At 37.5% G+C, this 14258-nt stretch overlaps 1 protein-coding gene across 1 annotated transcript in view; it reads right to left on the minus strand.

The window, feature by feature from the left end:
* The window catches only part of SVIL (supervillin), a 67566-nt gene that overhangs the window by 32258 nt on the left and 21050 nt on the right, over positions 1-14258 (minus strand). Inside the window, 7 exon segments of the mRNA XM_009895128.1 lie at positions 423-552; positions 5754-5995; positions 7489-8064; positions 10688-10940; positions 12172-12267; positions 13035-13174; positions 13544-13605. Of these exon segments, the coding sequence (XP_009893430.1) occupies positions 423-552; positions 5754-5995; positions 7489-8064; positions 10688-10940; positions 12172-12267; positions 13035-13174; positions 13544-13605 (1499 nt within the window).

Genomic DNA, 14258 nt, shown 5'->3' on the forward strand with positions numbered 1-14258 from the left:
AAATGGCTCATGAATGCTGTGGTACCTGCATTTCCTCAGTGTTTCTTGGATTCAACATTACTGCTCCAAAAAATGTATATGCACAGGGACAACACAGCTTTAGGAATCCAAGTTTTTTTACAAGCTCACCCATACTAAAGAAAACACCTGAACTTAAAGTCTTAGGCCAATATCACTGGGGGAAAAAAGGCTTAAAAGACACTGTAAAGACACTGTAACCAACAGTACATGTCCCAAGACAGTGAACACATTCTCGTTTAAAGAGCTCTCATGTTGTGAGAATTTTTTTTAAACAAGCCTGACAACAAGAGGAATAGCAGGAGCTAGTAGCTAATATTAGGCATGCCTGTCTAGTTGGATGCATCTTCAAAAAGCTGAAGCATTTCAAGCAAGATATTTTTTCCAAACAAGGACAGAGTTACCTTCTTCAACAGCTGCTCAACTTCTTGCATCTGCACGCTACGATCAGTGACAGACACTTTTGCATACTCCTGCTTTTTGCCGAGCCTGCTCTTCCAATCTTCTTCACCACTCTTCTTCAGCAATGCCAACCTAGAAGAAAAACCATGCCAACAGGTATCTTTAAACACTCTACTTCCTGTTATCCTCAAAAGCTACCCTTATTGTTTCACTAATGCTGAGTTCAAGAGAATCTGAAATTAAGTTTTCTAACATTAACTATAGTTATTTACATTTCATACACTTATACAAAGCTCACAAATGAACACCAGGCCTTTACTTAATATGTTGAATGGGAATCATCTGTCAAAACACAGACATCTAGATCTGAGACAGGCAACCCAGTTAATTTGTAGTCAGTGGAAATTGCCAACACAGTCAAGGGAGACCAAGGTGCAAGGCAGATAATCCTAAAGTAGACATATAAATAGGTTAGATTAATCACTGCTTTTTTCCCTCCCTTCTGTTGATAAGGTACAGAGAGTGACTAGCTCAGCTACGGATGCTTTTGCTGTAGGTGTTCAAAGTTAATAAGATGAATCCTACCTTTGGTCTTTATTGTAGGCATTAAAAAAAGATTAAAAAAGTTATCTTCTTTAAAACCCAAGAAGAAAGAGGTCTATTCAGCAGTTACCCACCTATTTGGTCTCATCAGGCACAACAAATGACAACTCTGCCGTTACTGCTTTCACTACAACTCCAGTGACCAAGGTGACTATCAGACTCCTAGGGATCACTCAGTATCTCCTTGCAAAGCTCAAGCATTGCTGTGATACAAATCAGTAGTATTAATGCACTACTAACTTGGTTCTAACCAAGCTAACCAAGCTGTGAAATCTATCTGCAAGATTCAACTCATTTGAAGGATGTCTTATATTTAAAATGTGGATTAACATTAATCTCAGGTGTAAGTAGGATCTTTTAAAAGTGCTATTTCCTAATCTTGAGCAAAATTCTGAATATAGCACAAAGGGACACTGGCTGTGGTGGGCACAGCATGTAGATTTATTTTGCTAGAATTAGAATCTATTTGTCCATACAAACCCTAAGGTGATTAGTTTTGAGGGTAGGGGAAGTCAGTTAGGAGTATGAGGTCTACATCAGCATGATCTTCAGCTTACCTTCCTCACAAATTATTATTAGTATGGATTTTCTAGCTTCAGAAATCATTCTTAGTAATCCATAGACATGTAGATCTGCAGTACTTGTGCAAACAGTTGCAATGGTCCACTAAATGATTTTTATTTTCGTTGAATTAAGGTTTACTACATAACTTTCTTTAATCTAGAGCATTTCACAGTAAGGATTATACAAAACCCTTAACCCTATTAATATTTGAACAGGTTCAGTAGTTAAAGTGTTGGCAACTTATTTTGACCAGAAGATACAGAGATTCCTTTTTAGAGATGAGATTACTGTTACCCTCACAGTAAGTCTTATTTTGAAACTCTGAGGAGAAAGAAGGGGTAGGACCGAACAGGTCTAGCCAGAAGCCAAGTTTCAGGCAGCTGCTTCCTGCAAAAATCCAGGGGGAACAACCTTGCTACTGACCTATTCAAGGATGACCAATTGGTCCTAAGGCAGTCATTTAGGAAAAACTGAGAATGCAGAAAACAGTAAATCCACAGAATACAATGGCAGTTAAGAATGTTAGTATTCAAGAAAGCAGTTATTTCCTCTCTTCCTGCCCAGACAGGCAGCGCTGGCAGGCTTCACATTGCCTGGTTGCTTCATACCTCACAGCAAGGGATGAGTAGGGGTGAGAAGGACTCACAATAAGGAGTTGAGGCCATGGTCATTGTTTCCAGAACGTATACAAGATTTCACTGCCCAGAACTAATCTTCTGGATTGCATCCATGCATGTGTGAAACTGTGGAGGAGACCAAGATGGGACTGAATTGCCACCACGCAGTTGAATTATCTTCAATAGTTATGTTCTCTCAGGTCAGCTTTGCTTAGAAATGATCTGTGATAATTAAAGCTGGAAGGCATTTTGGTCAGCTTTGGCCTAAGATGGGTTTGATTTTAAAAATGTCTATAGCTGCTCAGCACACCAAGCGGAATTTTTATTTTTTTTTAACCTGACATTACTGCAGGGTATTTGCCCTAGACCTTTGCCCCAAACAGCTTGGTTGATCAGTAGCTTAACTCAAAGTAGACAGCAGTGGATTCTTTGGGAAGTCTGCAAAAATAAGGCAATTATTGGATTTGGACCCTTGGATTTGTTTAAGGCCTGCTGCCTTCTAGTTTCATTGCATCCTTCTAGTTCTCCACTTTTGATAAATAATGAATAATCATTCAGTATTCACTTTCACAGTTCTGTTCATACTGCTTTTGCTTCAAAAAGATCCTTTTCCAATCTGAAAAGAATCAGTTTTACTCTTTTCTTGAAAGAAAAAGCTTTTTATATATCTCCCCATCTTTGACAGCTTCCTTCTTTCACCTACTACTGAGATACAATATCTGCCATCAGGATACAATGGTCATCATCCCTGAGGTGTCAGGATGGGTTCAAAGCAAAAGCTTTTACAGGTGAAAGCAAAATGTTGGATTAATAATGAAGGGAAATAGAAACAAGATTTGAACAATGGTTTTGCCTAAACAAGGAGCGTTGTATGAAAGGCCTTGGCAAAAGTCCTGGCAAAAAATGTCAAAAATGACATATCTTCCTTCTGTGGCAATATTTTAGTATCTTAACTGCTAGTGTTAGCCTTGAGTCAGATTAAGCTGGACACAGGCTTGGCTTTCATGTGTACTCCATTGGCTGCACTTGCCCATTTCTTTTCAGCTAAACCATAAATCCTGGAGGCCAATATGAGATATGCAACTACAAAAAGGAAGCCAACTGTTAAAGTGTGCATAAATTCACTATAGTGGCAACTAGCTTACATAAGAAAGTCTTGCTCTGGTGTCCATACATCAAAAAAGGTTGAAAATTAAGTTTAGGCTGGACTCTTCCTGAGAGGGAACAAATGATGGTAAGAGGTCTCACAGAAATTAAGAGTTATATGTAGTTTTTTTTAACGGTGATTGTGGCATGCAGCTGACTTCTAAAGCGGAGCTGATATGGTGGCCTTCCAGCAACTTAGGTCTCCATAAATGCACAAAGACCAGTAGTTACAGGCAACTGGTGCTCCATTCAAAGTCTTCCAAGAGATTCCTCTTCCTGAAGGCAAGACAATTGAAAAAATATTTCCACCGCTCATATATAACACATCAGTGGACTGGCCCTGGCTGCTTAGAACAAACACAGCCAAAACTACTCAAAGATAAGAGCCTGTGCTCCCTCTCACCTCCAAGCTGCTTGTTTGCAGAAGAAGAGAGAATGGGTGTCTTTTCTTCCTTGAAAAATCATGATTTTCATTCTTCCATATAATACAGGTAATCCTGAAAATGGCAGGTATGCACTCACTCCACAAGGATAATGTTAGTTCAGTGAAGTAAGTCTTTGTGGAAAATCACTTTCATCCAGACCAGCATGCATGCATCTTGCAGAATATCATTACATCTGTGGAAAAGCTGTTCTTCCATAAGGTGAAAGAATGTCTGACAAAGCCAGAAAAATCCATTGGATGGGAAGATTAAGTTAGTGAATGTAAAAGGAAAAAAAAATCCAAAGTGTAATAAGTTAATCTTTAGCAGAAATGCTCTTTGAGGTTTATGAATACTTGGCATCAGCTATAGCCAAGCAAAAGAAAATGACTGGTTGTAGTTTTTTAATTCTGGGCCAAGAAGTAGACTACTGTGGTATTCTGGAAGGCTAAAACATTTGATACCAGCTCTTCCATTTACAGACATTTGTGGAATCAGAATATACAAATTCCTGACAAGACAGCAGGTATTTTCTTTTGTCAGCGTTGGGACTGACTAGACAGTCTTGGAGGCCTAACAAAAGCGATTCCAGATCGTGAGTGTAACTGACAGTCTAATATGATTTCCTCAAGAGATCAACTCAACCAAAGCATCAAATTTAGGACTGAAACAGCTGCTAATACTTGAATCTTCCCTCCAACCTCTTTTTCCCCACCAGGATCAGAGAAGGCAGATCATTTACCACCTATAAACCAAAAGTTACTGGTCTTAAACCTTATCTGCCCTGAAAGCTGACATATTTACAGAAGGTGCATGGGAGAGATGAAGGCTGCTTTAAACAGAACAACAACAGCAAACTGCAAAAGGTAAGTACATCCTTCAGAAAGGGGACTAAGACTGCACAGCTGTGTTAGCTGTTCCTGTACCGCCTCTTTATGTTAGGGGATAACAGGGAGTGGGGATGGTCTGTAAATGAGGATGACTCGCATACCTCCTAGAAACACATTAATTTAAGAAGCATGTGTTGGAATCATGTTTTAAAAAAAATGATTAGGAGTTCCTAATATCACACCCACCTCACCAAGCGAGGGAATACTTTTACACAGTGAAAGTTTAATCAAACGGCTATTTTTATTTATTGTTTCTGCTTTCACTGCCAAAAAAAAAAAAAAAGGAATAAAAATAGGCCTATTTGTCAACCTCAAGCAAACAATTGTAATTTTACTCACTGGACTGCTACCAGATCCTCTTACAGTTGGGGCTGAGTTGATACTCTCAAAGTTTATACTAAATTAGAATGACTTTTACAGGTACTACAGCAGCTATTGGAGCTCTAGCCATGAACTCCTACTGTCTGCACAAGTGCAGGGCACTTAACATGTAGCTTCCGATCAGAATGATCTTGGGCTGGAAAAAATATTTCTAATACTTCCAGAAACCTGTCCAACTTACTACCATTTTAAAATCCCTACAGTAAGTTCCCAGAAGTCAAAATGGCAACGATGTATTTCTGAAGTAGAGAGGGAAACATCACAGAGTCTATCCCTGTCTACTCACCTTATTTAAAAGAGACTCCCACAGACCAACAAAAAAATGGCTATTAAAAAAACCCAATCACATTATACCTGTTGTAATTGAAAGCAGAACCTGAGAAAGTATACTGACTATATCAGTATAAATATAACTAGAACATGTATTTTTACAACTTTCATTTTCTGAACTACTTATTGATTATTCAGGTGGCTCTTTCAAAATCAGATTATCACATTCTCTTGAACAGTAGTTCTCATTCACCACCATCTGCTTTATAAGCATGTCAGGCAGATTAGCTGCATGTTTCTGCTGTTAGTATTTGACATCTAATAAAACCTAGTAATCACTGCTTAGCTTTTTCAAAAAGAGGTTTAAAGCTTCTTTTTATACTATCAGTCTAATAACCGTAGTTATAGAGATCATTTTTAAAAAAGTGAAATTTAAGTACCTTTCCTTAATTGACATCGTTTTGCTGGAATTATCAAGGACATCCTCAGCTGTTTGTGCTTTGTTCTCTCCAATGGAAAACATCTCACAGGAATTCTTATAAAATTTGCCTTCCAATTGTTCAGAGAGCTCCTGTAGTCTACAGGATGCTGCAGCTGCAGTTTGTGAAACTGTCCTCATTGCTGATGTGCTGGTGAGTTCAGAAGAAGGTTCAGTGTGGTCTGTCCATTCAAAAGAGAAGTGCTGAATTAGAGTTAGCGCTATTCTCAAACATATTTTACATTACTAACACTGATGCAGCAAATCTGGTTTTTAACATTCAAAACACATGCTATCCTAACAGAGAAAAAATTTCTGGCTGAGCTACAGCACAAAGATTAACCATGCAATATTATCTGCCTCATAGACTGGCTATTTGTGACTGAAGTTCACATGAAGCCACAGAATATCACGTCTAATACACAATTCTGGACTTCATACAGATGAGGCACAAACTGCTGCTCCTGTCATCGCAGCAACAGGAAAACAAATGGACAGATGAAAGTAAGAGGGGAACAAAGAACAGGTGGAGAGAAACAGACAAAATTTAAATAAGAAATTAACTTATTGGTAAAGCAGTTTAATGCATAAGTAGCATAATAGGAGGACATTTAATAGCTTAATAAAGGTATTATTTTCTAGGAGGGTGTTGGGGTTTTTTTTGCAAGCAGCAATTAAAGCACAGGAAAAACTGCCTTGATGAAAGATAAATGCACCAGTACAGTAATCCTTAAGGAAACCTAAGTGATCTTCATTTTTCTTTTTGAAATTTTACAAGCACAACAACCCTCTGATACCCAAATGCTCCTGTTTTATACCAGTCTCTGACTGCCTTGCAATCACCAAAAGTTAATTGGATAGAACGGACACTGCTTTTGAGGAATACAGGCAGAACTATACCTTCCTCCCTATGCCTGTTAGAAGATGATTAAATTCAAAATAAATTAAGTTCACATGATGAAGACAAAACTGCTTCCAGCACTACAAGGTGCTGTGGTGCTGTACCCCATCATAATAAAACAGAAAGCTAATACAACCTCCTTCTAAATTCAACAGAATAGAAGGCTTTATGCAACGACCAAATTGACTGATTATTTCTGAAGCACTTTATTTAAAGATGGGTAAGTTTACTTATTAAGTTTGAATTATGCTTTGCATATAGAAATGTAATTGCTTATATTTTGTAATACAGAAATATAACTGTTTATATTTTGTCACCACATTGAAGAGAAAATAATAGTAGTTTTGCAAAATTAGTTATCTGAAAGTTATCACTACTAGCTATATATGTACATATGTAGTAAGTACTTAACCATACAGGCACAAGAAAGCAACAATTAAGAACAGACACTTGACCCAAACCAGCAAGTTTAGTTTGTTCAGCATTTTGGAGGGCAGGGGAAAGGGCAAAAGAGGAAAGGATAAATCTTAACTTCAGCTTATAATACCACTGCTTTCATAGTAAGAAAATCTGAATAAAATTGAGCCACCTTTAAAGGCTGAAGAATTGAAAGAATAACAGAGAATACTGTATTTGTAAAATTTAAGATTTCACAGGTATTTCTCTACCTTTAAGCAGTGTTAAAAAAAGGAAAAATAACCAGCCTTGATAATGCTTGAAATGAAGATGTTTAAAACTAGAGAAACACCATTGTTTGCTGAAAGAGACTACACCAAAAGCAAGTGTACGTATATACTGCACCTCTTTGCAAAGTCTCACTTTTCATAACACTTTCCAAATCTATCTTTTCTTCGAAGGACTAGCCTTCTTTGACTTCCCATTTACCTTGCATGTGAGTATCAATTTCTTTCTGTTCAAGAGGCTGAAAAAGTGGTTGTGAACTAAACAGTTCCATGCTGCCCTTCCTCAGGAAGCTGTATGTCATCTCTTTATGGTAGTCTCCTGTTTTTTCAGGAACAGGATGTGTGGTTTCTTCCTCAAAAGAGCTGTACTTTGTGATTTCATTAGCTTCATGTGCTAGAAACCTCTTTCTCTCTTCCTCATGCTTCTTTGATGCTCTGTTGCTTTCTAGCGCTTCCATTGAGGGCTGCCACTGTTCTGACTTCTGGGTGCGTTTTCCTGAAGAGTCTGAGTTTTCTGCTGAAGAGTGGAATCTCAAATCAGCTCTTGTGGCAGTGCTCATGCTTCCATCAGTAGCTGTTTTTGTGTGCAGGTCTCCAGCATACAGCGGAGAAAGGGCAGATGCCATCGTTGAAACTGATGTTGCAACTGAAGTTGACAGGGGAGTAATTTTTCCACTTTCATTTTGTACCTATGAACAACAACAACAAAACAAACAAACAAACAAAAAAGACTTAAAAGCTCTGAAAGCATCAGTTCCTGAAAACAATTTAATCGCATCAGTTCTTCAGAGCTGTGCTTCTGTATGAATATAGTACTCTATGAATATAGAGTAGAAACAGATAAGGAGAGCAACAATGCCCCCTAATTTAGCTGCAAATGGGTTATTCCACCCAGGGAAGAAACGACTGCATGTCAACAGCAACATCTTCAGTAATAAAGGGTGTATGTGTAGCATGCAACATGACGTTGTGTCAGAGCTCCACGAAAAGCTTCATACTGACATGGTACTGTGCAACACTGGGAAAAGAAATTCGTTCAGGTTCCAGACACAGGATGACATGCCATGTGCCCAGACTAATCAACTCTGCATCTCAGCAGGGCTAATTAGCTTTGGCACAGCTCTGCTCTGATACGGTTATGCAGCTTCCAGTTCTGGAGGCAGCTCAGCTCCAGAAAGACTGCTTCGTGCTGTTCTACACAGGGCAGACATTCTTGATGCTTCTGCCACATAAATCACCTTCACGCAGGACTGTTAGTCTAAGACTTTTTCAAATGTCAGACATTGGCTGTCATGTACATCTCTGAGCCAAGTATTTGAATCTAAGAAGCATATTCAAAACCCCTCCAAATTTGCTCTGCCAGCCTCTACAGTGGAACAGTTATCTTTCCTATTCTTCCAACACAATAATTTTATAAAGTTTTCCTAGAGACCATTAAGATGCAAAATTTTTCTGAAATGCAGAGCTTGGCTTTGTCTTCTCCAGAGGAGACAAAAGCTGTGAAAGAGACTGACAAACATGCCTTCATACTCATCAGAGGAAGTTTTTTGTTTGGCTTTTTTTGTTGTTTTCTTAAACTGCAGGGCTAGTGAACAGCATGCAAAAGGAACAGACAAAATCACACCAGTAGGAGGAAATCAACTGAAAACTTAAAATGAACATGCAAATTCCATAAAGCATGGACAACACAATCAGTCATTAAACAAATCAGAAAGCAGAGCAAAGACTACTATGCTAGCTCAAAGATTCCAAAGAAAGATTAAGAAAATAGTTACCAGTTTACTCTTTTTCCATTGCATCTATCAGAATTAAAAATATAGAGATCAGCAAAGAGATTTCAGCTTTAATTACAAGTTATTTACATTTGCAGTTATGTATTTTGGTAACGTAACCTCTAATTATTTATTTTGATACCTTCTTTTTGCTTCTTCCTATAAAAACTGTAGCTGCATCTTAAAACATCCCAACACTCCAAATGAACAGTTCGTTATAGAAAGCCTTTTTGAAAACACACTCCCATTGAAGCTGGTTCAGAGCCAGCTCTGATTTCTTTTGCTATGTTCAGAAAGAGATGACAAAACATGCTTCCTTTGCGTTTCCTTGCTTTAAAAGCAAGTTTTTTCTGTAAAAGTCTGACAAACTACTGTGACTGTCACTGGCTTCTTTCCCATCTGCTTCAGCCCATTTCTGTTGATCACCTTCCTGACCCCCAAAGAAGTTAGCGACACAATCATTAAAGAGGCCAGGCTGTGACAGTGGGTGGCATGCGGAACATGAATGGAAAGAGGACTACGTAAGGTCTGGAAATCTTGCTAAAATTAATTTGCTAAATATTTACTGCTACTTCATGCTTAAGTAAAGTAGGAATAAAGTACAATTATATATCTGTACAGCTTTGCACCAATACAGTTAGAGAAATCCTGCCTTCTCACTATTCTATTAATTATGATATGGAAAATGTATAATAATGAATGAAGCATACAGAAAGACAAGGGTAGGAATTTTCTAACACTCAGATTGATCCAAATCCCTAGAAATAAGACATGCATAGGAACTGTGCTTCACTGTTAAAGGGATTTCTTTTAAAGCTGTAATACTAAGGGACTGATGTTTCTGCTATTGGGAACAACAGCTCTGAAAGACCACTGCTGGAATATCTCATGATCAAACTTCACTAAAAAGGTATTCTTTTGCAATTCCAATTATATGAAGGATTCCAGAATAAGAAGCCCAATTCCACTGCACATATTAAATAAGTTCATTTTGACCATGACTTTCTGAATTTCAGAAGTATTCTGCTTCTAGGGAAAAAAAAATAAATCAAAATCAGTGTCCCCTCCCAGAGGAAAATGACAGAATATGTCCTGACAAATAACGGAAATATATGGTGCTTTCAAGAAAGAGTCTGAAAGTTGCACATGACAAACCTCCAAAATTCCTCGAAAATACACCTAAAGCGTGATGATATGTGTCACAGTTTTTACCCTTTTGGTCAGGAATTTACTTTTAGAAGACAAGTAACGTTCTACTGGAAAAGACAAGACACTGTGAAAGGTACAGCATGCACTAATCAGGAAGATCACATACCTTAAATTACTTAAAAAAGAAAAACACACCAATGAAGTTGAACCTTTTAGAGGATGTAGTTCCTCAATGTCAGAAGACTGCTTCCTGACAAGCTTTTTCCTGTGAATAGGTCATGACCCCAGTGTGTAGCTCAGAGCAAAGAAAAGGCCTGTTATGGCATCTTACACTGAAGCTGTTTTCTCCAATAAAAAGAAACAAATGAAAAAGCGTTAAGATTGCACTCACCTGCTCAACTTCTCCAAGAGTGACTGGCTGAGTCTGGTAACGAGCATTCATTCTCCTGTGCCTAATATCTCCTCGACTCCTTGTGGAGATGGCCCTGGATACTGGTTGAGACAGTTTGTTAAACAAAGCCATCTTTTCTGCCAAACTTAAGGTGGAAGAATCTGGTTCATCAGACTGATCTTGCCCCATCGCCTCTTTGGCTGCTCTTATCTCCTCTTTAGCTAAAATTTTTTGGTGTGCTGATGCCTGCAAGCTGAAGAAACAGAACTGGAAATGAGTTTTGAAGAAGCCATTATGAAATTTTAAAATCTCAACCTGATAGAAGCAGAAGAACTGCACGTGAAGCGCAATAGCCAATGTAATATAGCAGCCTAAGTGGTTATGCAGTGGTTCAACATTGGCATGATGAACTGTAATTCAACAGCTGAAGATTAAAAAAGGTTAAATTTTCATTAACAAATTAATTTGATTAGGACACAACAGTTTTTTAAAAAGGGGAACTCAAGATTGATAAGAGATTTTTCAGACCAATCTCTTTATACAGAATACAGAGCTATGGAGAGACATTTAGATGCCTGCTGTAGAACAAACACGGGTCCTACAGCGCAATTTATGTAAAATTCAGTTTTATTAGAAATAATTTGTGGAGCATATATGATAAAAACATTTAAAAGATGGATTTAAACTCCAAGTTAGTGTTGATTTTAGGTTAGCATAAATTGTAATGTCTCTTAATTTGAAGCAGAACAGAATTCAGACTGTCTTTTGTTTTGAGTTATCTGGGCTAACTCAACAACAAAATAGTTTTGAAATATATTCTATTTATTTTGAAGATTGTTTGACCAATGCTGAAGGCAGACACATTCATTCATAAAAGCTGTAACTGCATTTGTCTCTACAATAATATATTTTATTCACCTCTAGCTAGGTTCAACCACATTTATGGAATTAGTAGTATTCTCTTTTTTTTTTCTGTCGTGGTCTCTGCTAAAGTTCATTCAGAACAGGCAAACAGTATTCCGCAACTTTACCTATAGATGGTGCAATTTCTTATCTTTCCTTTAATTTTGCAAGCTAAAAAAAAAATATATGTAGAGACAGACAAAGAGGATATATACTGCTTGTGAAATCAAGCACCCAGCTTTTGTATTTTCATCTCAAGATGACATTACTGTACAAAGAAAAGTATAAGAGCAAGACGGTTCTTCTAGGTTTGCTCACATGCAAAATCAATTCTTTCACAAAGAAGAATATGCTTCCAGAACAGGTAAGTGTGGTTAGAAAGGTCCTGAAAACAAATGCTTGACAATAAAAAAAGCTGCATTGTTTTACCATGCAAACATAAATGAAGCTGACGAATGTTTTAAATATTCTTGAAACGAGTAGTGACTTGACACATGAAAAGGCATTCAAGACTTTAAAGATGCATCTGCTATTGAGGAATCTTGTGCTCCATGTAACATGCATGTTTATCCCCCCAGTACCTGATAGGTTGTACAGTGCTCTTAACTACAGTGGGGCTAGGTACTCTTGTCACTACTGTGTGGGTATTCACAGAACGTGAAGCAGGGGTAGATTCACTTTAAAGAATTGCCAAGGAGGGAAAATTCACAGGGAGAGAGAAGAAAAAAGCATTAAGAAAAGCAATACATTAAGTGTTAACTACAGAAAAGACCAAAACCAAAACAAAACAAAACAGAAAAAAACAAACAGCAATGATTTCTAATTAACTGTGTTATCTGCTGCAACCTCTGCAAAATAACTTCAAATACTCTGAAAGAACTGAAAACCTAGAGAAGCAAACAGGTTGTCTCTTGAAGTTACTCATTACCCATAACAAGCTATCTTTCAGTAGATCATTAGGTGAATGTCCATTCAACCTTTGTTTAATTTTCCCAAAAAATGGCTTTCCTTTTTTTCAGGAAAATTTCATGACGAATGACCAGAGTGCAAGAAATGCATTTCCACAAAGTACATTTGAGACTTCAGAGCGCAAAAGGTTTTCCCCAGTACAAATACATTCCATAAGAAATTGTGCAGATTTCCCTCAGGGCAAAGTATCTTTTTCATTTGAGTTACAAACCAATCCTAAGATTAATCCTGTTTACCTAATCTACAGATTCAAATGCTTTCTGCCAAGTTACAGTTCATACAAGTTATGCTTTACTAGTCCCTCTATTTCTAAAAAGGAATTTCAATATAGCTTCCCCTGTGGTTCTCAAGGAAGTTGGCCCTTCATGATAAATGTTTTCCTTGCTACAAAGTTGTAAACACCACATATATGGAACTTATTCCGAGTTTTAAAAGCAGGAACTAAAGTTAGAATCAACTTATGCACAAGACTTACGTAGCCGCAATGACCACTTCCTCACTGGTAATTGGCTGTGTATGCGATCTATCCTGCAAACGCCGCAGTCTTCTCTCTACTGCTGAACTTCTTGTAGGTGGTTTAGGAATATTTTTCATTTCAAATGATTTTTCCATTTCCTAAGGGGACATAGGTCATAATTAGAACCATGGAAGAAAAGTTCTAGAACAGTACTTTCTTTTTAGCTTTATTGCATGCAAAGTAGTAAATTTCCCAAATGCCTGTCTCTGAATTAGAAGCAGGATGTAATTGCATAGTAGGCATCATGCAGTTAAAGCTAACTACACATTTCTCTAAATGACATTCTTTAAGAAGTCTTTAGAGCAACAAGTCTACTGTGTTGGTAGGTTAGATGAAGTAAAAAAAAAGTTATGTAGCTTGGACTTTGTTAACTGCATTACACTTCATTCTAATGCACTTTGGGTTCTTCAGCATCTTGTATATGAAATGTTTAACTCAGTCTTCTATTAAGAAAATTTAATACTTACTCTAAAAAGCAGCCTCTTTGCAGCTACGCTTAGTTTGGCTCGGTCATCCAATTTTTCTTCGTCTAAACAAAAGTAAAAAAAAAAAGGAGGCTGAATGTAATGAATCAAGCTCATGCTAGGTGCAAGGGTTTTTTTGACCAAATGATTTCTGAACTCCTAAAAAATTATGTTTTACTAAGACAAGAACACAACCAGCAATTAATCTGGCTGTTACTCCCTTTTAACAGACTTACCATGAGCCAAATTGTGCAAACTTTACCTGTATTTATATGTACTGCATCGAGGAAAATTCTTAACAGGATTTGAGCACAAAAGACTTGCCTTCAGGACAGTTCATGTGCTTTCAAGTTATTCAAACAACCTTTTATGAATAATCAAACTTATATTAGTCTATGATAACACGTAGACTAAGGAAATAATTAGACTGAAAGACTGTCTTATGGCTCAGTATTCATCCTGCTGTATAGAACAGCTATTTTCTACTAGTTGACCATACAAAGTGGTCTCTCCTGGAAGCTGGTCATTCTGATTACCACCTTGTATGCCCATTTTTCAGAGGCTCAACTGTTATCCTTATGAGCTGAAATCAGCATCCTCCAGATCCAAGAGCAGCATCTCAAAGCTGCACAGAATATCAGTCTTCAAATAACATAAGGCATTAAATCTAAATTTAGCTACTCATGAGATTACCTACTTAATTTGTGCCAGACTTGCC

The sequence above is a fragment of the Charadrius vociferus genome, unplaced genomic scaffold, assembly GCF_000708025.1.
Source record: "Charadrius vociferus isolate BGI_N301 unplaced genomic scaffold, ASM70802v2 scaffold61, whole genome shotgun sequence".
In the NCBI taxonomy this organism is placed as follows: Eukaryota; Metazoa; Chordata; class Aves; order Charadriiformes; family Charadriidae; genus Charadrius; species Charadrius vociferus.